This window comes from Ranitomeya imitator, chromosome 6 (genome assembly GCF_032444005.1).
Source record: "Ranitomeya imitator isolate aRanImi1 chromosome 6, aRanImi1.pri, whole genome shotgun sequence".
NCBI lineage: Eukaryota > Metazoa > Chordata > Amphibia > Anura > Dendrobatidae > Ranitomeya > Ranitomeya imitator.
In genome coordinates this window covers 27833827-27860008 of record NC_091287.1, presented here as the reverse complement: position 1 = coordinate 27860008, position 26182 = coordinate 27833827, and the positions used below count along the sequence as shown (strand labels likewise).

Sequence of the window (26182 nt, the reverse complement as noted above, 5' to 3'; positions counted from 1 at the left end):
GTATCCAGACACCAGCCAAGCCTAAGCACTTGAGCTCCACAAATCTGATAGTTTGCTACATTGCATCAGTGCATGTAAGATACGATTGTATGTAGCTGTAGCAAACCTACAACTGAGAGCTGTAATAGGGCTGTACATATTTTTAGGCTTTGTTCAGTACTAGTCTGTAACTATTATCCCAGAGGAAACCTTACAGAACCAATGTAAGTCAGTGAAAGCCATGAGACCAATTGATAGGATTTTGAATGTTTCCATTCACTGACAACAGGCAGTGATCTTGAAAATGATGAAGAATGGAAACACAAGGAATATTAGAAGGTTTTCTCTGACCAGTAGGGGTTAACATTAGCATGGATGTCTTCAAATTGAAGCACTTGAATGTAAGTAAAGTGTAGCGTGCGTCTAAGACACGGCATTTTCGGAAGCGCTCCGCCGCGGCTGAAGGTCAGGCGCAATCGTTGTTTTATCAGAACTGCCCGCTGCATCTTGTGACACCGTAACTTTACCCAAAAATGTTTCTATAGGAAAGTAAACAGGGAAATAATGTCTATTATTATTCAGCAGAACATGCAGCTTCCTTACAAAGGTCACTCTCATTATAAAGCGCTGTAACATTTAAGAGATTTAGAGCCGAAGTTTGTGGAAAGTGAAATTACAGAGCAGAGAAGTTTTATAACTTTATCCCAATGCGCCAAGTCAGAGGAATGGAGGGGATTCAGTCCTGGGGCTTGTGATAATGACCTAATATCAGATGGGGATGGGCTCTGTGTAGTGATAATAACTACTGCACTCCAAGTCTAAATATCCACAACATGGATCCGTATTGGGAGGAAATTACCTTTAGGTGGGATGATGTGCAATGGAACTATAACTCTCGTTTAAAAATTAAGTCGTTTTTATTCGATTTAATTTTTGGATCGGCCTCTGCAAACTTATGAATCTTAAAAAAGAGGAAAAGGAGGAAAAAAAACTCCACTATTCTAGAAAAAAAACACCAAAAAAAAACAGTCAAAGGTGCTCACCTGTCTAGGCCTTGAATCAAATGCACTATCAAGGAGCAGCGGGCCCAAGTAAAGATGGCGACTACACAGGTGCGATAATACCATGGTGAGTTTTTGATATACAGATTTGCTAGCAAAACCGGAAGCGATCCTAATGCTAGCAAAGTGAATGAGAAACCTGACGTGTCATGCACACGTTGAATATTTTTGACTTGGTGCAGAAAATAATCTGCAGCATCACAATTGTCTGTGTGTTTGACCCCGCGGTTTTCACCACTGACCTCACTCAAATCAGTAAAAAAAAGCTCAAGGCAAAAACGCATCAAAGACGTATCAAAAATGCATAAAAAAAATGCAGCTATGTTTGAGATGCAGAAATGATTGTGATTAGACACACCTACTGTTCAGGCATGGACACCAAACACGGACTTCATCAGGAAGTTCGGCTGCCCGAACACCGGGTGTTTGTCACGCTGTCATATGCATGTCAACGCAGCAAACACCGCTTCTCATAGGCGGTGAAATCATCCCTGCTGTTCGCGCTTCCCATGCTGTCAAATGACAACGTGAGCTCTCATCTGTGATTGGAGGTATAAAGTTTACCTCCGGTCACTGGTGCCTGAGGATGGGACTACAGCTCCTATCATCCAACACCTGCTGCCGCTAATAACAGTGACAGCAGGAGCGGCTGATGGGTGTATTTATTAGTCGGCTCTTGCGCTGTAAAGAAATAATTTTAAAAAATCCCGACGTGGGCTCCCCTGTATTTTTGATAACCAGCCTGGCAAAAGTCACAGCTGGGGGGCTGCAACCCTCAGCTGTCAGCTTCAGTAAGCTGGTTATCAAGGATAGAGGGGTCCCTTCGCCGTAGTTTTTCATTATTTAAATAAATGTTTAAAAAACAGCGTGGGGTCCCCCCCATTTTGGACAACCAGCCTTGCTAAAGCAGACAGCTGGCGGCTGGTATTCTCAGGCTGGTAAGGGACTATGAATATTGGCCACCCCAGCCGAAAAATAGCAGCCCGCAGCTGCCCAGAAAAGGCACATCTATTAGATGCTCCTTTTCTGGCGCTTTGCCCGGCTCTTCCCACTTGCCCTGTAGTGGTGGCAAGTGGGGTTCATATTTGTGTGTTTGATGTCACCTTTGTATTCTCAGGTGACATCAAGCGCACAACTTAGTAATGGAGAGGCATCTATAAGACACCTATCCATTACTAATCCTATAGTTATATGGTAAATAAAGACACAGCTGGAATAAAGTCCTTTATTAGAAATAAAACAAAACACACTTTTACTTTTTTATTTAAAAATAGCAAACACAGTTACACTCATCTTCTGTAAGAAAACAAAAATAAAAAACAACAATATCCCTCACCTGTCCGTCGTTCTGTCCCATGCCGCAATCCATGTCTGGAGTAAAAAACAGTTTTCAACCTGTACGGTTTAATAATTTATTTAAATACTATATGGAGGCCCGATGTGAGGGCGGTAATGTCACGATGGGGGCAGGCATGTGGCGCTATTGTTACCTAATGGCATCCTGTGATAATCTAATGACTTTTGCATCAGGGGACTCATGTGCTTGACGCCTACACTTATATGCATTGCTTTTCAAGAGTCTCATTTGCCCGTTGTTGTCTTCGACGTTGTGCCTTTGCTGCTTTCCTTTCATTGTCATTGGCGTACTTTTTATGAGGAGCCATGTTGGCATTGATATTTGCTTTTTAAACGGGTTTTCTCATGAGCAAAGGTTCATTTTTAAAATTGTCTGTGTCTGACCGTGTACCGAACATACCACAGCTCCTGGGCAGGAGAGGAAGCAAAAGACAATACTGACATTACAGCAGGAGATCACAGAGGATACATTTTGTGAGGTAAAATATTTTTTAAAAACAGTCAGTGAAATATTTTACCTCACAAAGTGAATCCACTGTGATCCCCTGCTGTAATGTCAGTATTGTCTTTTGCTTCCTCCCCTGCCCAGGAGATGTGGCATGCTCCATACACGGTCAGACACAGTCAATTTTTAAAATGAACTTTCGTTAGTGGGAAAACCTTTTTAATGTGACCGGCATCCTCTGCCTGTAGACACGTCGCACATCTGCCGCCGGGATCAGCCGAATGATTCACTGCACCTGCGTGTAATTCTCGTAGGCGCAGTAAATCAGACAACCGCCATCTTTGTGCAGACAGATAGCGGCGGTCACATTAAAACTGCACATGCGCTCCTCCTGTACAAAGATGGCGGCAGTCAGTGAATCATTCGGCTGATCCTGGCGGCGGCATGTTCGCTGGTGGTACCGAGCAAGAGGCTGCGTCAATGTGTGAGTGTGGGGGTGAGTATGTGAGTGTGTGAGTGTGTGTGTGGTGGTACGGTGATCCGCTGTGGTACCACGCAATAGGTTGGTGCCAGCAGCAGTTTCCATATTGAGACACCCATCACTTGGGTGTCCCAATATGGCGGTCGGTGAACTTCCTCCGCTTGGAATTCTGGGATACGGTGACTTCTGGACAGAACAGGAAACAAAAACATTACAAGGCAATTATATAAATAGGTGTGTGCTAGAGTTTACATCAATCGCTCCTGGGAAGCGATTGCTTCAATCATAGAAGCAGTCAGGACAGCCTGGAGCATCTTTATTACATCAAGATAGAAGTGAGAGAGTTACAGCACCGGACTCATCTCCATCCCTCCCTCCACCTCACTGCATAAGCATGGTACAGGTCCGCTTAGCATAAGACACTGTATGTGAAGAGAAGTTATCTGTGAAGAGACTTTTACAGTATATATGTTGATAGAGCATTGCATGAAGAGAAGGGATTCTGTGTGATGAAAAGAAGCTTGAATAAAACCCACGTGATTAACTTCAACTCGGAACTATGTCATATCTGTGTGCCTGTAAACCCTTACCTTCCCTCTACTGTGAAGAATTATAATTAATGGTCGCCCTGAGTAAGATTTCCCCAGGATTCCAACAAGAACTCATGTTTCGTTTGTATCGCCCTCATATCCTGAGTGGCGCACATGCAATACGTAGCAGACTGCAGAATGAGTTACCAATAAATCAGTAGGCTGATGCGAAAGAAGATTTCCAAACTTTGATCTGACCATAAATCAGCTGAGAAGATGGCTCAGAAAAAGAGAGAGAAGATTCGCAAACCAGAGAACGAGCATTACATGTAACTCTCTATTCTCTCTAATACATGTACGTAAATGAGTTACCCAGGACTAATCCATTTTTAAACTATGGGCCTAAGAACTAAAAGGCAGGTAGTTGCTAACTATCTGCCTGCTGCCAATCTCTGCTGTGTCAGAGCAGTCACAGACTACTCCTAATGGCGAATCTGCTGCTTCCGCTGACGTCAAATCAATGGAGCAGCTGCTTCTTTTCCGGGCTGCTCTGTTGATGAGGTGTGACTGCCGACATCATGCTGATTGACATTCGGCTCCTTGCTGCCTAACTGTGGGGAGCCAGCTGTCAATCAGCATGACGTCCACAGTCAGCCCTGTTCACAGAGCAGCAATAAAGAAGACTAAGAGCTGCTCTGTTGATGAGGTGTGACCGCTGACGTCATGCTGATTGACATTCGGCTCCTTGCTGCCTAACTGTGAGGAGCCAGCTGTCAATCAGCATGATGTCGGCAGTCATGCCCTCTTGACAGAGCAGCGTGGAAGAAGAGTAAGGGCTGCTCTGTTGATGAGCTGTGACCGCTGACGTCATGCTGATTGACATTCGGCTTCTTGCTGCCTAACTGTGAGGAGCCAGCTGTCAATCAGCATGATGTCGGCAGTCATGCCCTCTTGACAGAGCAGCGTGGAAGAAGAGTAAGAGCTGCTCTGTTGATGAGCTGTGACCGCTGACATCATACTGATTGACATTCGGCTCCTTGCTGTCTAACTGTGGGGAGCCAGATGTCAATCAGCATGACGTTGGCAGTCATGCCCTCTTGACAGAGCAGCGTGGAAGAAGAATAAGGGCTGCTCTGTTGATGAGCTGTGACCGCTGACGTTATGCTGATTGACATTCGGCTTCTTGCTGCCTAACTGTGAGGAGCCAGCTGTCAATCAGCATGACGTCGGCCGTCATGCCCTCTTGACAGAGCAGCATGGAAGAAGAGGAGCTGCTCTGTTGAAGCACAGCAGAATCACCACCAGCAGCGGTCTGTGACCACTATGAGTCAGGGCCGGACAGAACGGGAAGGTAGTTAGCAACTACTTGCCTATTAGTTCTTAGGCTCATAGTAAAAGAATAAATTAGTCCAAAAAATTTCCCTCAAAGGTTTTCATATACTTTATCCAAGTTTATGAATATGTCATAAATAATAACAGAAACATTACTTACTAGTCAGAAGGTTCCTCCACAAAAATCATGTTATCCCTATAAGTGGGATCTGCAAACATGGATAAGAATTAGATACGATCTGAACTGATGGATCTCACACGCTAAGAAAAAAAAAGACAGCATGCAGACGTGTCTCACGGGTGTGTGAATGTTGCCTTAAAGAGGCTCAATATAGAGAAGTCTCTCCAAAGACAATTTTGTAACGCAGGGAGATTCTTGGCGTTTTCTAGTTTTCAAAAACATCAACTTAGATGTATCAGACTCTAATATAAAAATGGTAAAAAAAAAGGCACAACTTCTCAACAGTAAATAATCTGGACCTATTTTTCAGCATCTTAGCAGCAGATTTTTTTTTTACAAGTTGCCCCAGGTCTTGTACTCAGGCGGTCACATAGCAGGGACTATGAATCCGCTTGTGCGTCACAAATAGGACATGTTCCTGCCACTGATTGAATGCATTTGTGCATCCAAAAACTGTTACACGCTTGGGGAAGTCTGTGAGAATATATGAGCTGTCAATCAAGAAGTGTATTGGAATCTGGAAACACAGAAGGATACTCTGAATTTCCTTGTGGGCACAACTACCCAGAAATCAGCTGTGACTGCAGCATGATTTTTTTTTCTTTTTTACATTTTTCATCAAGTTTTACTTGTATTTTCTTGTAATCATCATAATCTATGAATTTCATCATTACTTAGTAGGGTACATTTGAAGAAATACAACATTTTTCCCTACAATGGTCAGAGCTGACTTGCCACATGAGTGTGGACACCTACCTAGAAATAGAAATCCTAAGTGACTAAAGTGGCTAGCTGCTACAATGTACGGACCTTACTGTGATACCATAGAACTCCTTCTCCTTAAAGGAGTGTTCCAGTCTGTAACGTAGCACTGTGCTCACTTGCTTTCATCACTCACTTAGAATTTATAGGAAACAGCTTGCACATGTTCAAGCATCGATGTGCTCAAGCACTCCATGTCACAGTCTTGTTACTGGGTACATAGTTTAGCAGAGGAGAGGTGGAACTGTACAGAGAGGTAGGACTGTACAGAGAGGGAGAACTGTGCAGAGAGGTAGAACTGTACAGAGAGGTAGAACTGTACAGAGAGGTAGAACTGTACAGAGAGGTAGAACTGTACAGAGAGGGAGAACTGTGCAGAGAGGGAGAACTGTGCAGAGAGGTAGAACTGTACAGAGATGTATAACTGTACAGAGAGGGAGAACTGTACAGAGATGTAGAACTGTACAGAGAGGGAGAACTGTACAAAGAGGGAAAACTGTGCAGAGAGGTAGAACTGTACAGAGATGTATAACTGTACAGAGAGGGAGAACTGTACAGAGAGGTAGAACTGTACAGATAGGGAGAACTGTACAGAGAGGGAGAACTGTACAGAGAGGTAGAACTGAATAGAGAGGTAGAACTGTGCAGAGAGGGAGAACTGTACAGAGAGGTAGAACTGTACAGAGAGGGAGAACTGTACAGAGAGGTAGAACTGTATAGAGAGGTAGAACTGTGCATAGAGGGAGAACTGTACAGAGAGGTAGAACTGTACAGAGAGGTAGAACTGTACAGAGAGAGAGAACTGTACAGAGAGGGAGAACTGTACAGAGAGGTAGAACTGTACAGAGAGGTAGAACTGGACAGAGAGGGAGAACTGTGCAGAGAGGGAGAACTGTGCAGAGATTTATAACTGTACAGAGATGTAGAACTGTACAGAGATGTAGAACTGTACAGAGAGGTAGAACTGTACAGAGAGGTAGAACTGTACAGAGAGGGAGAACTGTACAGAGAGGTAGAACTGTACAGAGAGGGAGAACTGTGCAGAGAGGGAGAACTGTGCAGAGAGGTAGAACTGTACAGAGATGTATAACTGTACAGAGAGGGAGAACTGTACAGAGATGTAGAACTGTACAGAGAGGGAGAACTGTACAAAGAGGGAAAACTGTACAGAGAGGTAGAACTGTACAGAGATGTATAACTGTACAGAGAGGGAGAACTGTACAGAGAGGTAGAACTGTACAGATAGGGAGAACTGTACAGAGAGGGAGAACTGTACAGAGAGGTAGAACTGTATAGAGAGGTAGAACTGTGCAGAGAGGGAGAACTGTACAGAGAGGTAGAACTGTACAGAGAGGGAGAACTGTAAAGAGAGGTAGAACTGTATAGAGAGGTAGAACTGTGCATAGAGGGAGAACTGTACAGAGAGGTAGAACTGTACAGAGAGGTAGAACTGTGCAGAGATTTATAACTGTACAGAGATGTAGAACTGTACAGAGATGTAGAACTGTACAGAGAGGTAGAACTGTACAGAGAGGTAGAACTGTACAGAGAGGGAGAACTGTACAGAGAGGTAGAACTGTACAGAGAGGGAGAACTGTGCAGAGAGGGAGAACTGTGCAGAGAGGTAGAACTGTACAGAGATGTATAACTGTACAGAGAGGGAGAACTGTACAGAGATGTAGAACTGTACAGAGAGGGAGAACTGTACAAAGAGGGAAAACTGTACAGAGAGGTAGAACTGTACAGAGATGTATAACTGTACAGAGAGGGAGAACTGTACAGAGAGGGAGAACTGTACAGAGAGGTAGAACTGTATAGAGAGGTAGAACTGTGCAGAGAGGGAGAACTGTACAGAGAGGTAGAACTGTACAGAGAGGGAGAACTGTAAAGAGAGGTAGAACTGTAGAGAGAGGTAGAACTGTGCATAGAGGGAGAACTGTACAGAGAGGTAGAACTGTACAGAGAGGTAGAACTGTACAGAGATGTATAACTGTACAGAGAGGGAGAACTGTACAGAGAGGTAGAACTGTACAGAGAGGTAGAACTGTACAGAGAGGGAGAACTGTACAGAGAGAGAGAGAGAACTGTACAGAGAGGTAGAACTGTACAGGGAGGGAGAACTGTGCAGAGAGGGAGATCTGTACAGAGAGGTAGAACTGTGCAGGGAGGTAGAACTGTACAGAGAGGGAGAACTGTGCAGAGAGGGAGATCTGTACAGAGAGGGAGAACTGTACAGAGAAGGAAGATCTGTACAGAGAGGGAGAACTGTACAGAGAGGGAGAACTGTACAAAGAGGGAGAACTGTACAGAGAGGGAGAACTGTCTGAACATCCATGGAAGATATGGAAACAGGAGTACAAGCATGCTCACTGTATGTCCTTTACAGTATAAGGCCTCTTTCACATGTCCAGATAATTCCGGAATTATCCGTGTCCGTGTGTCCGTGTGCTCACGTAGCACATCAGTGTGGCACACGTGCGGCAGCCGTGTGCCGCCCGTGTGCCGACTGAGGACCACACGGACAGTGCAGGAGACAGCGCTACAGTTAAGCGCTGTCCCCTGCGTGTGGTGCTGAAGCCGGAATTCATCCCTTCTCCCCAGCAGTTCGCTGGAGAGAAGGAATGAAAAATCCATGTTTTTTTATTTATTTTCCCTTAAAAATAAAGTGTGTGCGTCCCCTCCCGCATCCCATCGCCTGCACGCCGGCAACTCTCCCCCCCCCCCCCCCCGCTTGCCTGCCGGGAAATACTCACCCAGCTCCCGTGATGTCTCCTCTCTGCGGCCGCTGGCAGCAGGTCCTGTGTGCGCGGTCACATGGTCCTGCTCATTACAGTGAGGAATATGCGCATACACGCACATGTGCAGAAACACATAGATCCTAATGGGTCTACGTGTGTCAGTGTCTCCGGTACGTGAGAAAGCTGACACTACACGTACCGGAGACACTGACGTGTGAAAGAGGCCTAACGGAGTGTTATTGTGCACGCGCAGTCATTTTAAGAAAGTTCTTGCACATGCGTAGTCCTCTTAAGAAAGTTATTGCGCATGCGCAGTCATCTTATGGAAATTCTTGTGCATGTGCAGTCATTTAAGAGAGTTCTTGTGCCAGTGCCGTCATCTTATGGAAGTTCCTGTGCATGCCCAGTCATCTTCAGAAAGTTCTTGTGCATGTACAGTCATCTTGAGGAAGTTCTTGTGCATGTGCAGTCATTTAAGAGAGTTCTTGGGCATGCGCAGTCATCTTAAGGAAGTTCTTGTGCATGCGCAGTCATCTTTCTTCTGCTAATGTGAGGAAGAGGAAATATCATTATTCCTATTTGGTACATTTAGGTCATATCCACAGGATGTCTAGTAGGTGCATATCCCACCTCCAGAGAATAGGGCTCCCTCTTGTGTTGCTGTGAATACGAAGGTGGCAGCGCAGGCGCTTCTTTGTCTTTCTTTAGAAAACCACTAAAAGTGATGTGGAGAGAAGCGCATGTGCATCTGCCTCCATGTAGGCCACATTCTCAGTTTTACCAGCACAATCCATAATCATTTGCATACTCGCACCCAAAATCCGTAGTTTTGATTTTTAGCTTGTTCCAGAAAAGTCTCCTCATCTCGGCATGCTTAGCATGTCGATCTCCGCAAGGAGAAACGATACTTCTTGGATCCCGGTCAGATGCCTCTCAATCAGCCAAACCAGATCTCCGCTTTGCACTGACGAGGGGCAGTTCCCCGAAACACAGTGTCTGCAAATTGAGATTCTGGTTTGGCTATTATCCTAAGTCATGTGACAAGGCTCGTTAAAGGGTCAACATTGACTGTTAGGATTGCTACTTCTAGTAGGTGGCATTAGAGTTCTAGCTCTCTTCCTCTCTGCATAGACAATTTGCATAATTAGCTTGTTCCAATAATTTTCGACTTTATTCCTGGCCAGTTCTCCTCTCACGGTTTAGTAACAACTCATTTCATTATATTCTTTTCCATGCGAAATTCAATGCGTTTTGTTATGTTCTCCGTTATACATGGCGTCTCTCTAGAGCACAACATATAAACATGTACGTAGCGGAGTGTTGGGATTCTCACCTCCCGTGATGGAGTTCGGCTCTTAAACGTAGACATCAATTTGCCTCTGTGGGTTTAATGAAGAAAGAACAGGCAATCGCTTGCTTGAGTGCATACAATAGATAACAAATATTAGCTGTGCTGCTCCGCTGGCTGTAATCTGATGGCGGAGGATTAACGTCAGGTATAATAGAGGAGGACATAAATGTACAGTGAACAGTTCACTGCCCGCACCGGGGACACGATGAACCATCTGCAGTAGTGAAGTGACCCTTACACCGAGCTTCATCTATCATCCCTGATTCACATCAATATCCAATCCCAGCAGATCCACAGCTCTATATAAAAATAATTATCTATCTATCTATCTATCTATCTATCTATCTATCTATCTATCTATCTATTATCTATCTATCTATTATCTATCTATTATCTATCTATTATCTATCTATCTATCTATCATCTATTATCTATCATCTATCTATTATCTATCTATCTATCTATTATCTATCTCTCTATTATCTATCTATTATCTATCTATTATCTATCATCTATTTATCTATTATCTATCTATCTATTATCTATCTCTCTATTATCTATCTATTATCTATCATCTATCTATCTATTATCTATCTATCTATCTAATATCTATCTATCTTTCTATCTATTTATTATCTATCTATCTAGCTATATATCTATCATCTATCTATTATCTATCTGTCTGTCTATTATCTGTTATCTATCTATCAATTATCTATCTATTATCAATTATCTATCTATTATCAATTATCTATCTTTCTATCTATTTACTAGCTATCTATTATCTACTGTATCTATTATCTATCTATCTATCTATCTATCTATCTATCTATCTATCTATATATCTATCTATTATCTATCATCTATCTATCTATTATCTATCTATCTATTATCTATCTCTCTATTATCTATCTATTATCTATCATCTATCTATCTATTATCTATCTATCTATCTATCTAATATCTATCTATCTTTCTATCTATTTATTATCTATCTATCTAGCTATATATCTATCATCTATCTATTATCTATCTGTCTGTCTATTATCTGTTATCTATCTATCAATTATCTATCTATTATCAATTATCTATCTATTATCAATTATCTATCTTTCTATCTATTTACTAGCTATCTATTATCTACTGTATCTATTATCTATCTATCTATCTATCTATTATCTATCTATTATTTATCTATTATATATATGTTATCTATTATCTATCTATCATCTATTATTTATCTATATATCTAATATCTATCTATCCAGTGGCATAACTAGAATCCAATGGAAAATTTGGACCTTGGCCCCCACCTGCATGTTTGTCAAATATTTGGGCCCTTGTAGCTTTCCACATCCTGTGATAACATACGTGTTTGCACTTTCATGTAACAATTTCCCCTATCATGACCCCTTCTTGTAATAATGCCTCCCATCCTGGGCCCTTTCGAGGTATAATGTCGTCTATCATAACCCCTTCCTGTAATATAATGTTCTCCATCCAGGTCCCTTCCTGTAATAATGTCCCCCATCATGGGACTCTTCCAGGCATAATGTCCCCCATCCTTGGCCCCTTCCAGGTATAATGTCCTCCATCCTGAGCCTTTACATGTTATAATGTCCCTCATACTAAGCCCCTTCCAGTAATATATGCCCCCCATCCTGGTATAATTTGCCCCATCCTGGGCTTATTGTAGTAATAATGTCCCTGTTCTGCAACTCTTCTCCAATAAATAAAAAATAAATGATGTTACTCGCCTTCCCCAGCTCCCATGATGTGTGGTGTCCTCTTTAGTAGTTGGTGCAGAAGCTGGTAGCTGACTTGGGCGTGTAAGCGATGGGCAGCACATGATGTCACTGCCTTGCGCTGCCACTTACCTGCTGACATCAGCTGCTGCCCTGTGATTGGCCGACAGTGTATAGCGCAGCACGTCGGCGGATCTCTGCACCGTCACACATTCCAGCTATGGATGTGAATCTTGTAGGTTTCTTGTCCTTTTACGCAGCAGAAAGGTTACTTGAATGTGAAAGGTCTGAGACCGGCGCTGTCTCCGTGAGGGAGGAATATGAAGATGCAGCAATGTTTCCATCACTCAGTAACAAAAACATTACATTGTGCGTCCCCCATCAGCAGATCTTATCCCCAGACCTTAGGAAAAGGGGAGACCTAGAAGAGCTGCCAGGTCCGCAGGGGGCCCGGCCTGACTAACGACCTCTCCCCATTACCTCTACCGATATACTGACGTCACGGTGAGATTCAGGTCTACTTTGGGGTCTGTATTAGAGTTTCTAGTCTGGGGTCCGTATTAAGGAACCGTCACATTTAGCGACGCTGCAGCGATATAGACAACGATGCCGATCGCTGCAGCGTCGCTGTGTGGTCGCTGGAGAGCTGTCACACAGACAGCTCTCCAGCGACCAACGATCCCGAGGTCCCCGGTAACCAGGGTAAACATCGGGTTACTAAGCGCAGGGCCGCGCGTAGTAACCCGATGTTTACCCTGGTTACCATTGTAAATGTAAAAAAAACACTACATACTTAGTGTCAGCGCCGGCCGGCCGTAAAGCAGAGCACAGCGGTGATGTCACCTCTGTGCTTTACGGCTGGCACTCACAGTCAGTGCGGGAAGCTGACGGTGAGGGACGTGACAGACACCGGAATGTGAGTATGTTGTGTTTTTTTTTTTACATTTACAATGGTAACCAGGGTAAATATCGGGTTACTAAGCGCGGCCCTGCGCTTAGTAACCCGATGTTTACCCTGGTTACAAGTGAATACATCGCTGGATCGGCATCACACACGCCGATTCAGCGATGACAGCGGGTGATCCAGCGACAAAATAAAGTTCTGGCCTTCTAGCTCCGACCAGCGATGTCACAGCAGGATCCTGATCGCTGCTGCGTGTCAAACACAACGATATCGCTATCCAGGACGCTGCAACGTCACGGATCGCTATCGTTATCGTTCTAAAGTCGCTCAGTGGGAAGGTACCTAGAGGGTCTAGTCTGGGGTCTGTATTAGAGAGTTTAGTGTGGGGTCTGTATTAGAGGGTCTAGTCTGGGGTCTGTATTACAGAGTTTAGTGTGGGGTCTGTATTAGAGGGTCTAGTCTGGGGTCTGTATTAGAGGGTCTAGTCTGGGGTCTGTATTAGAGAGTTTAGTGTGGGGTCTGTATTAGAGAGTTAAGTCTGGGGTCTGTATTAGAGAGTTTAGTCTGGGGTCTGTATTAGAGGGTCTAGTCTGGGGTCTGTATTACAGAGTTTAGTGTGGGGTCTGTATTAGAGGGTCTAGTCTGGGGTCTGTATTAGAGGGTCTAGTCTGGGGTCTGTATTAGAGAGTTTAGTGTGGGGTCTGTATTAGAGGGTCTAGTCTGGGGTCTGTATTAGAGAGTTTAGTCTGGGGTCTGTATTAGAGAGTTTAGTCTGGGGTCTGTATTAGAGAGTTTAGTCTGGTGTCTGTATTAGAGAGTCAAGTCTGGGGTCTGTATTAGAGAGTTTAGTCTGGGGTTTGTATTAAAGAGTTTAGTCTGGGGTCTGTATTAGAAAGTTTAGTGTGGGGTCTGTATTAGAGGGTCTAGTCTGGAGTCTGTATTAGAGAGTTTAGTCTGGGGTCCGTATTAGAGAGTTTAGTCTGGGGTCTCTATTAGAGGGTCTAGTCTGGGGTCTGTATTAGAAAGTTTAGTCTGGGGTCTGTATTAGAGAGTTTAGTATGGGGTCCGTATTAGAGATCTATTCTGGGGTCTGTATTACAGGGTCTAGTCTGGGGTCTCTATTAGAAAGTTTAGTCTGGGGTCTGTAATAGAGATCTAGTCTGGGGTCTGTATTAGAGAGTTTAGTCTGGGGTCTCTATTAGAGGGTCTAGTCTGGGGTCTGTATTAGAAAGTTTAGTCTGGGGTCTGTATTAGAGGGTCTAGTCTGGGGTCTGTATTAGAGAGTTTAGTATGGGGTCCGTATTAGAGATCTAGTCTGGGGTCTGTATTACAGGGTCTAGTCTGGGGTCTCTATTAGAAAGTTTAGTCTGGGGTCTGTATTAGAGAGTTTAGTCTGGGGTCTGTAATAGAGATCTAGTCTAGGGTCTGTATTAGAGAGTTTAGTCTGGGGTCCGTATTAGAGATCTAGTCTGGGGTCTGTATTAGAGGGTCTAGTCAGGGGTCTGTATTAGAGAGTTTAGTCTGGGGTCTGTAATAGATATCTAGTCTCGGGTCTGTATTAGAGAGTTTAGTCTGGGGTCTGTATTCAAGAGTTTAGTCTGGGGTCTGTATTAGAGGGTCTAGTCTGGGGTCTGTATTAGAGGATCTAGTCTGGGGTCTGTATTAGAGGATCTAGTCTGGGGTATGTATTAGAGAGTTTAGTCTGGGGTTTGTATTAGTTTAGGGGTATGATCTTGGTCTGTATTACTTTAAGAGTATGTTCTGGGGTCTGTATTACTTTAGGAGTATGGTCTGGGGTCTGTATTACATTAGGGGTATAGTTTGGGTCTGTATTACTTTAGGGGTATGGTCTGGGGTCTGCACTTTAGGGATATAGTCTGGGGTCTATATAACTTTAGGGATATAGTCTGGGGTCTGCATTAGTTTAGGGGTATGGTCTGGGGTCTGTATTAGTTTAGGGGTATGGTGTGGGGTCTGTATTAGTTTAGGGGTATGGCGTGTGGTCTGCATTAGTTTAGTGGTATGGTCTGGTGTCAGTATTAGTTTAGGGGTATGGTCTGGGGTCTGTATTAGTTTAGTGGTATGGTCTGGGGTCTGTTTTAGTTTAGGGGTATGGTCTGGGGTCTATATTAGTTTTGGGGTATGGTTTCGGGTCTGTATTAGTTTAGGGGACCTTCTCTGTAGTCTACATTTATTTCTAGGTCTCAGCTGTATTTGTTTATGGGGTCCGTGTTCCATATTCCTTGTGATGCTACTTACACTTCATGTCGTATACGGGTGGGGGAGATGGTGAGCACATTTTGGGCAGGATGCGCCTTTTCAGTATCTCCCTTGGTCGTCATCTTCTTACCAGATCCTCATGTTTCTGTTTTCTATCCTTTGTCTTATGTATTACACTATTTATCTAATTATGGGCTCTGATGGCCGCGGTTTTTACACTACTTAACGAAAATGTAATTGAAGCTGTGAATTTTCAACTTCATTTTAACTTGGCTGAAAATGTGCTTGGCCGATGGAAGTCCAGCGAGACGGTAAATGAGCGAGCCCCGCGCACGGCGGTCCGAGACCCCTGCCCCAGAATAAACATGGCTAACGCGCCAACTGGAAGCCAACAAATGGCGGGATCGTTATTGATCCTTCAAAAATAGCTCCTGGGCCGACGACCTGCCAGCGGCTTCTGTTTTACTTTGCAGAATTACAGTAATATTTTCTCTTTTCTCTATGGAAATATAGTTAGAAATCTGAAATGCCGGCAACTGCTCATGGGATAACTATATTTAAGGGGGGAGAAGGGAGGGAATTCATTTTGGACAACTTCTTTAACACCTCCCTCACTCCTAGTCAGTTGCCAGCGGAGCATGATCACCATCATTGTCTGCACCTCTCCGCTCTGACTGCGAGGGCGCTTAAAAGGTCATTCCACCCTCAGCAATCTGCTGACATCTCAGAAGGTAAATTGTAGGAAGAGCCTGTAAAGACCATAGATTGATGGATAGATAGAGAAAAAGATAAGATAGAGAGATAATAGATAGATAGAAAGATAGATGATAGATAATATATAGATAGAAAGATAGATGATAGATAATAGATAGATAGAAAGATAGATGATAGATAATAGATAGATAATAGATAGATAGATAGATAGATAGATAGATAGATAGATAGATAGATAGATAGATAGATAATATATAGATAGATAGATAATAGATAGATAGATGATAATAGATAGATTGGTAGATAAATAATAGATAATAGATAGATAGATAATAAATGATAGATAGATAGATAGATAGATAGATAGATAATAGATAGATAATAAATAATAGATAATAGATAATAGATAGATAGATAATAAATGATAGATAGATAGATAGATAATAGATAGATAGATAGATGATAATAGATAGATTGGTAGATAAATAATAGATAATAGATAATAGATAGATATATAGATAATAGATAGATAGATAATAAATGATAGATAGATAATAGATAATAGATAGATAGATAATAAATGATAGATAGATAATAGATAATAGATAGATAGATAGATAATAGATAGATAATAGATAGATGATAGATAGATAGATAGATAGATAGATAATAGATAGATAGATAGATAATAGATAGATAGATAATAGATAGATAATAGATAGATAGATAATAAATGATAGATAGATAATAGATAATAGATAGATAGATAATAAATGATAGATAGATAATAGATAATAGATAGATGATAGATAGATAATAGATAGATAGATAATAGATAGATAATAGATAGATTGGTAGATAAATAATAGATAATAGATAGATAATAAATGATAGATAGATAATAGATAATAGATAATACATAGATGTTAGATAGACGGGTTCTCCTCACATACACTATATCACACATCACATCTCATCACCCCAGCTGACTGTACTTATCATTCATGTGCATTCATATTTTTGATAACTGTTTTGCTCAATATCTTTACACTTGGATTTTTTTCCATAAAATATTAATTTCATTTTTTTCTTCCAATAATGAATAGTCTTCCCCAGAAAATAGTAATTATCTTTTTTTTATTATTGTTAAATTGAGTGTAGTAGCAGATCCCGGTATATATGCCTCTTTAATTAATGTCTCCAATTCTCCCTCCGTCATTCTCCTCCTTCTTGCGATTTCATTTAATAATAATCTTTTATTTTTATATAGCGCTAACATATTCCGCAGCGCTTTACACACATTATCATCACTGTCCCCGACGGGGCTCACAATCTAAATTCCCTATCAGTATGTCTTTGGAATGTGGAAGGAAACCCACGCAAGCACGGAGAGAACATACAAACTCTTTGCAGATGTTGCCCTTGGTGGGGTTTGAACCCAGGACCCCAGCGCTGCAAGGCTGTAGTATTTGCTCTTCGTTATCTACGTGTACATTGCTGCTCCTCTTACCTCAGTATGCAGCCGATTGTCCTGAAATGTGCCCCTCGCATGGGACGTGTTTATAATGGGTGGGCCTGGAGCGTTGTGTGGGTGGGACGCCACCATTTGAGGGGAAGGAACAACCACGGGAAGGGCAGCATCCAAAAAGGAAAACCACCTATGCTAAAACATGGTATCCATCCATAGACAGCTGTTTCGGGGTATTTGCCCCTCATCAGTGTGGAGTAGGGAACTGGCTATTAGGAGCAGTGCCTAGTAAAAGGACTATAAACATAAGGATGAATGACCTCGGGGAGTGGTCCTTATGTTTATAGTCCACCATTATGTTTATAGTCCACCATTTGGCGGGTCTTCAGCCGCAGGTGCTTTTTGCATCATGAGAAGATGTTCCTGTTAATGTTGATCATGGCGAGATTTGGGACATTTGAGCCCCACATATCTGTTTTGTTGAACAGGCTGGATCAGAGCGAAGTGAGGCAGCGCCGTGGAATAATTTTTTTTACATTTTTTTAACTTTTTCCAGCCCTTCAGAATCCAGCAAAATGGCACAAAGCGAATAGCAGAAAATTTTGACAAATCCCAGTTTTTTGTAAAATTAATTCAAAGCAAATTTGATTTGGCTTGGGACCAGAGACCATTCACTCAGCTATAGTTTCTGTCTTTGATTTTCTTAGTCACGGATATTAAATATGATGGTCACTTTGGTATTTTGCAGAAATGGAGAAAAAATGGCAGCCAATATGGCAACTCTTTTTTGCAAAAGGAGATCAAAGATAAAAAAAATCTTTGGATGTAAGAGAAACAGAATTACCACATTAAAAATAATCATGTTTAGCATTTTGAGTGTAAATTGTTTCTGAAAGGTTTTTCCAGAACCTCGCGGGTCACCCAGATGAATGATTTCCAATGTTTATTACCCAGTGCTCATACATGTGGTTGGTGCCATGACTTGATTGGTGATCAGCATCTTGACATTTTTAGGCAGGAGACTGGGAACAGGTTGCAGAGTTCCTGGAGACCCCAGGCAGACATGAGAGCAAAAATAGGTAGCAGAAGTCCTGGAGACCGCAGGAGAACAAGTCTGGAAATAGGTAGCAGAAGTGCTGGCGACCGGAGGCGGACAGGAAACCTGGAACAGGTAGCAGTGGGCTTGAAGACCGCAGGCAGATATGAGACCGAGTACAGGTAGCAGAGGGCCTGAAGAGCACAGGCGGACAGGAACCGGGAACAGATAGCAGAGGGCCTGGAGACTGCAGGTGGACAGGAGACAGGGCACAGGTAGAAAACATACTGGAGGCCGCAGGCTAACAGAATATTGGGTACAGGTAGCAGAGGTCCTGGAGACCGCAGGCAGACAGGAGATCAGGTACAGGTAGCAGAGGTCCTGTAGACCACAGGTGGACAGGAGACAGGGAACAAGTAGCAAAGGTCCTGGAGAATGCAGGTGGACAGGAGAGCGGGAACAAGTAGCAAAGATCCTGGAGACTGCAGGCTAAAAGGAGACTGGGTACAGGTAGCAGAAGTCCTGGAGACCGGGAACAGGTAGCAGGGGCCTGGAGACCGCAGGCGGACAGGAGACCGGGTGAGGTCCTGGAGATCACAGGTGGATAGGAGATCGGGAACAGGTAGTAGAGGTCCTGGAGACTGTAGACCATTAGGACAGCGGGTAAAGGTAGCACATGTCCTTGATACTGCAGGTGGATAGGAGACTGGCAACAGCAGAGGTTCAAGAGACCGCAGGCGTACAGGAGATCAGGTACAGGGAGCAAAGGTCTCAGACCACAGACGGACATGATACTGGGAAAAGGTAGCAGAAGTCTTGGAGACTGCAGTTGGATAAGACATTGGAAATAGGTAGCAGAAGTCCTAGAGACCACAGGCGGACAGAAGACCGGCTACAGCAGAGGTGCTGGAGGCTGCACACACACAGGACTCCGAAGCACTTAGAAATCTTAATACCAATACAAAGGTGTTTCTTGGGGAGCTTTATATAGGTCCGACAGATGATCACATGGGATCATGCTGGGCCATCTGCAGAACCCGACTTGGAGCACAACAGTGTTCAGCGGCTCAGAGTGATTGACACAAAGCCCAAATCCAGGACATGTGCGTAAAAACTTGTCCATATTTTACTTGTCAAATTTTAAAAAATTTGCAACAGAAGCTCAAGTGTAAGTGGATCGTCCCCCAAGGGCTGTGGGGTACTCGGTACCGGGTCCGATGTTCACTGGGGGATGTCACGGTGGCTGACCCGGTCTGTGGCCCTGGGACGTCCGTGTAAAAGGGAAAGGTCTTTATAGGGATAAAGTTTGTGTTCGTGACGCCACCTGTGGTATTCGGTCAGGGTGACCGACACTGCTTTAAGGGGTCCGCTGGGGTGATGTTATGGCAGCTAGATGTATACCTTCCCACAGGTGAAGTATGTCTCCAGGGCTTCCCGGTGTGTAGATGGTGGATGGTGAGAGGTGCAGAGAAGAACGAGGACACAAGGTTGCAGTCTCTTTACCTTTACTGAAGACTTCAGCATCCACAGTCCAGGGCACCAGATCACAGGGCAGGCAGAGTCCGGCCGGTTTGGAGGCAAGTCCAGAGTTCCCTTGTCCAGTTGGAAATCAGGAGCCTTCCCTTGTGCTGCGGTGGCGTAGTCCCTTACTACCTATAGCTTCACATAAGGGTCTCACAAATGCGATGTTTCGCTCTCTCTGTCCCCCATTTAGGATAGGACAAAATCCGTATGACTGGTGACTTGAGCCTGTTTATAGGGTCTCTTATAACCCGGCTCTGTAGGTTTCACCGTGCCTCCTGGGTGTAGGTGCGGACAGGTAACCTACAATTAGCTGTCCTGCCGGTCTCTGAAATAAGGCCTCGAGGTCCTTACTCCCTCAGTGTTCCGGCTACCGGGATTTTGCGCTTTAGAAGGAGGCAGCCTGTGTAGGGCTGGTCCCCTTCTGGTATCCTCTACTTTGCTTCGACTTCCTTCACGCTCGCTGCAATACAATTCTGCCTTTCAATGTCTCTTTCTGGGAGCTGCAGCTCTGAGGGCATGCACAGCTCCGTTAACCTTCTGTCCTCCTCAGACTCTGGTCTGGAACTAACTGAGCTGAGCTCAGCCAGCAACTAACTCCTGTCTGGAACTCACTGACTTTCCCTACAAGCTCCCAGTTATATATATATATATATATATATATATAGTGAGTGACCTAATTCTCGGGCGCCAACTACCAATCCTCCGCTCCCTACATAAGGCATGCACTCTGGCTCTGATCTTCTCGGGTGCCAACTACCAGTCCTCTGCTCCCTCCATAAGGCACCCACACCAGCTCTGGTCTTCTCGGATGCCAACTACCTGTGCTCCGCTCCTTCCATAAGGCACCCACTCCAGCTCTGGTCTTTTCGGGCGCCAACTACCAGTCCTCCGCTCCCTCCATAAGGCATCCACTCCGGCTCTGGTCTTCTCGGGTGCCAACTACCAGTCCTCTGCTCCCTCCATAAGGCATCCACTACAACTCTGGTCTTCTCGGGTGCCAATTACCAGTCCTCCGCTCCTTCCATAAGGCACCCACTCCAGCTCTGGTCTTCTTGGGTGCCAACTACCAATCCTCCGCTCCCTCCATAAGGCATGCACTATGGCTCTGGTCTTCTCGAGTGCCAACTACCGATCCTCCGCTCCCTCCATAAGGCACCCACTCCAGCTCTGGTCTTCTCGGGTGTCAACTACCAGTCCTCCGCTCCTTCCATAAGGCACCCACTCCAGCTCTGGTCTTCTTGGGTGCCAACTACCAATCCTCCGCTCCCTCCATAAGGCACCCACTCCGGCTCTGATCTTCTTCGGTGCCAACTACTGGTCCTCCGATCCATCCATAAGGCAACCACTCCAGTTCTGTTCTTCTCTGGAGCAAGCTACTGTGTTCTGCTCCCTCCATAAGGCATCCACTCCGGCTCTAGTCTTCTCGAGTGCCAACTACCGATCCTCCGCTCCCTCCATAAGGCACCCACTCCAGCTCTGGTCTTCTCAGGCGACAACTAGATCTCAGCACATGTCATGACATCATGATGGCCCCCTGCATGGTCATGATGTCATAACGCGTATTCAGGCCTATTCACAGGGAAGGCGTAAAGGAAAACTTCAATCTGGTGACTTAGGGAGCGAGCGGAGGTCCAGCAGAAGCTGCAATGGCAAGGCGAACATGATATTTTATTCTTTTATTAATCCCTTCTTGCCCATATGAATCCAACAAAATGGCAGCCGACAGGAGTGAGGGACTTTAAGTATGACTGATTATTATTTTATTTGAAGAAAAAAGTTAACTTTAGTTTCAAATGTTGGATTTTTATTTTGTTGCATAGACACGTGATGCATTTTATTGTATCTTTGTGATCGTCGCACTTCAAAAATTGTTTCCTTCGATGTTCTTCGGTGGTTTATACCTTTACAACGGCCGTAAATTCTCACCTTTCGCTTGTCATTCCCAGGATTTAGAATGTATTTATTGCACTTTTGTCACATCGCAGTGTGCTCAGGGGCGATAGGTGTGCTAGCTAGTGGGACAGGGTACCTCGGAAGGCATTCAGAACAGTGGGCAGGTGTGACCGGGCCCCAGGCCTGGACCATTTATAGCTTTCCAGGGTAATTTGAATATGTAAATGTGCATGTGTGCTGTGCAGGTGCCTCGCTCCTCAGGGGGTCTTCACTGATGAGGATGTGAATACATTTGTTTGTACAGTTATTTTAGGCACTTGCCAGGGAAAATAAGGAGCAGTCATTATGTGGCATAGCTGGAATTACACAGAAAGGGCTCAGAAACATTTTTTGAAGACTGTGACAATCATTAAATCAAAAGTCTTGGCCTCCAATGAAAAATCAGTAATGGAGCCCCCCGCCAATCATGTTCCATTTATAATAGTGGAGGGATCTTTGGTGCCCCAGAGGCACCAGCTGCATCCTATCTCTGGACCACCTATGACTGTGTCCTTGAGGTCCGCAATCAATAACAGGGCGCTTCCTGCAAGCAGCATATATGGTTTCTCAGTTATTGCATGAAATGCCTTCCCTTGTCCTTAGCTAAGGGTCCGTTTACGCTGCACAATTATCGTGAATGAGCACAGTGTAAACAGAGCCTTAGACTAGTTGTGATGATGACTGCAACTCTCTGTGATGATGTAGTGTAAATGGAATGCCCGCCAGGGCTGTGGGGTACTCGGTACCGGGTCCGGTATTTAAAGAGATGTGTTACGGCGGCGATGACCCGGTCCGTGGCCCTGGGCGCCCATGTTAAACGGACGGTCTTTAAAGGGGTTTGTGAAATAGGAAATGTTCGTGATGCCACCTGTGGTATTTGGTCAGGGAGGACCGACGCTGCTTAAAGGGGTCCACTGGGGTGATGTTATGGCAGCAGGGATGGTATGGCTTCCCACAGGTGAAGCTGGGTCCCCAGGGCTCCCGGTGTAGTAGGGACGGGTGGTAGGTGGTGTCGAAAGAAATGGAGGACACAGGGTTGCAGTCTCTTTACCTCTTTACTGAAGGGTTCAGGCAGCCACAGTCCAGGGTACCGGATCACTTGTAGTGGTATGGTCCGGCGAGCCTGGAAGCGAATCTAGAGTCCCCCTTACCAGGTGGGGTTGGAAGCCTTCCCTCTAGCGCTGTAGTGTAGTCCCTTGCTGCCTTAGGCCTCACACAAGGTCCTCACGTTTTCTCTGTCCCCCTTTTGGTAGGAGCCTTTTTACAGCATCTCTATCACAACCCGGGCTCTATCTGCTACTGTGTCCTCGGGTGTTAATGGTGGACAGGTAACTTGCAATCTGCTGTCTGCCTTTTTTTGCCGTGGGGCATGAAGTTACCCTCACAACCTCGGTCTTCCAGCTACCGGTATCTGCGCTCAGCATGGAGGAAGCTCACTCGCTGCTTCTCTCTCCAGCTCTTCACTTCGCCTTTGCTCCTTCCTCCTTTCAGTCTCTTTACAAGTTGCTCTGCTCTCTTTTTCCTTCCCAGGAGCTGCAGAATCACTTGCCTGCACGGCTCCAGCTTTCCTTCCTCACTCCTCGCTCTCCTCTCACCAACTGCCTCTGTCCAACTGCCTAGCAACTGACTCCACCCGGTGAAGTTGGGTGTAGAGCTCCCCCTTCTGGCCTGGAGTCAGAATGGTGTTGTATGTGCTGAATACCTGTTAAAGGGATCCTTCATTGCTTCAATGCATGACATCACTCTCCCTGTGAGGAAAGCAATGCCTTTGTAACAACTAAGGATAGTACAGGAGGGAAAATAGGGTGGTGGGCTCTGGAGACCAGAGGGCCGGAATGTTCCCTGACAAAATACTGACAAACACTGGATCTTAAAAACAGCTACAACTTTATTTCCAGGCCTTCCAATATGGAGGCAACAAAGTTTGAACGATAACAACATCCAGAACATCTTCCTCCACCACACAACGAAATGCGATGCATCTAGGTCCGCACCACTTTGCTGGTCATACTGTATGTTCAGAATTATTAACTTTTTTTTCCTCTACAGGTTTTTAAAAAATCCTGGTGGGAAAAAAATACTTTTTTTCAAGTGGCACCAAAGGGAATCTGCTCCAAGCTAAGTATTGTCTAATCAAAAGGCTGGAAAAAAAAACACATCAAGAATAAAAATCTGCAAAAACACTTGAAAACCTATTCCAAACTTCTCCAAGAAAATGAAAAAGGTCTCTAAAAACTCTCCCACAGAAGGAGCATCTCTTGATGCTGTTTTCACTAGAAAACTTGTAGTTTTGACTGCCTCAAAAAAATTATTTTTGCACATATTCTTACTGTCTCTTACCATTTCTTAGTCTGTCTTCTCTGATTATTTGCTGCCAATCTCTGGGTCCGCATAGTAGCAAATGGGCTGTGACTAATATCACTCTCTTCATAGCTGCGGTCACCGGATTGCTTCACCGAGGCACCGGCTTACATCATGGACATCTGTCAGTCTCTCCTATCTTAGGAATCGGATACTGAGGGTAACTCTGACCTTACCGCACTCTTCAGCAGATCTGGCAACGACCGCTATGTGTGCGGTACGCACCGCTCAGCCGGGGCTCTCTCAGTCCGCTGACTTTTACCCCAAACCAGTTCCAAAATGTACAAATCCCCAATATGGGATCTTGAGTCGCCCTCTGATATTGCAGCACAGCATGAATCTTTTCACCAGCTGTTGGGGTAACCCTTTGGAACGATTCATTTACCCTGAGGGGCTCCTTTGGGGGGCTGAGCACGCTATTGACCGCTGCATGCAATCAATGCACCCTAATACTAGGACACGCTAATATGGCACAGACGCATGATGGGAGAGGGTAATAGAAGCAGGGTCTTGAAAGCAACACGTGTCAAGGAGGCAAATGCCCACTCCGGTCATCCCACTGATATCCTGATAGCCAGAACTGAGAACTATTTCCAGGACAGTATTTTTGAAAACCAATACTTTTGACCTAAAATCTCAGACCAGCCCCTTTTGTCTTTAGTCCTCAGACCAGACCCCTCCTTTTTAGAGATAACAGATCAGACCTCTCCTTTCTAAAGACCTCAGATCAGGCGCTCTTTTCTACAGAGCTCAACCGACCCATTTCTAAAAACCTAAGACTTGACCCATCCTTTCTACAGACCTCAGACCAGAACCCTAATTTCTACAGACCTTAGACCACACCCCTCTTTTCTACAAACCTCAGATCAGAGCCCTTTTTTTTAACAGAACTGAGCCTTCACCCCTCTTTTCTTCAGACCTCATATCAGACCTTTCCTTTCTGCAGTCCTCATATCAGACCCTTCCTTTCTGCAGACCTCACACCAGACTTTTCCTTTTCACAGACCTTATACCAGACCCCTCCTTTCTAAAGACCTGAGACTTGAACCCTCCTTTCTACACACCTCAGACTAGACTTTTCCTTTCTACAGACCTCAGGCCAGAACCTTAATTTCAACGGACCTCAGCTCAGAGCCCTTTTTTTGACAGACTTCTCCTTTCTGCAGACCTCAGACCTTTTCCTTCCATTTTACAAACCTGAAACTTGACCCCTCCTTTCTACAGACCTCAGACTAGACTTTTCCTTTCTACAGACCTCAGGCCAGAACCTTAATTTCTGCGAACCTCAGCTCAGAGCCCTTTTTTTGACAGACCTCTCCTTTCTGCAGACCTCAGACCAGATCCCTCCATTTTACAAACCTGAAACTTGACCCCTCCTTTCTACAGACCTCAGACCACACTTTTCCCTTCTACAGACCTAAGACTAGACCGTTCCTTTCTATAGACCTTAGATCAGACGCAATTTTTTTACATACCACCAACTATACAAATTATTACCTTTCCCTGGTTCTTATGGAGTAAGTAAAATTAAAAAAAACGTAGCACTTGAAAGACTTGTCTTCCCACCACCAAGCTTGTTTGCAGCACTCAAAGGTCTAGCATCTTGGAGACTTATCAATTAATAAAAGGTGGACCTTCCCTTTAAGGCTTCTCTTCTTCAGGTATATTGCACGCATCATGAACTCCTTAAGGCCGTGATTAACCGTGTCCTAGCTGCGTACAGTAATAAGGCTCTGACAGGCTTACTCCATACACATCAGTGATCTAACAGCTGACAACGCCGCGCCATGCGCCGAGAGACATCAATAAACGCTCCGATTCAGAATCTGAGCTATTTGCTTTGAAAAATCAAGAGGAAAAGATAACTATTTTAATTATCTGAGACATGTGAAGTCAATCGTCCCTAATGATTTTCAAATGACAGATTATGAATGAAGAGATATTAGGTCTTTCTGCTCGGCTGCTCATCGGAGCCCCTGTTGAGGGACAGGCACTTGTGTGTGTTACCTTGTGTCTTCAGGGAAGGAAGAACATGAAAGGATGAGATAAAAAGAACGCGATT

The 26182-nt window shown here is 44.4% G+C and overlaps 1 protein-coding gene across 1 annotated transcript; it reads right to left on the bottom strand.

Annotated features, from left to right (window-relative positions):
- Positions 1–6310: 6310 nt before the first annotated feature.
- LOC138643289 (uncharacterized) lies at positions 6311–8053 on the bottom strand. The gene has a single exon (XM_069732220.1). The coding sequence runs from the start codon at positions 8051–8053 to the stop codon at positions 6311–6313; it is 1743 nt and encodes a 580-aa protein (XP_069588321.1).
- Positions 8054–26182: the final 18129 nt, after the last annotated feature.

Bases quoted from the DNA above. Each gene is read 5' to 3' on its own strand.
- LOC138643289 (XM_069732220.1), bottom strand. From the start codon at position 8,053: ATGCACAGTTCTACCTCTCTCTACAGTTCTACCTCTCTTTACAGTTCT.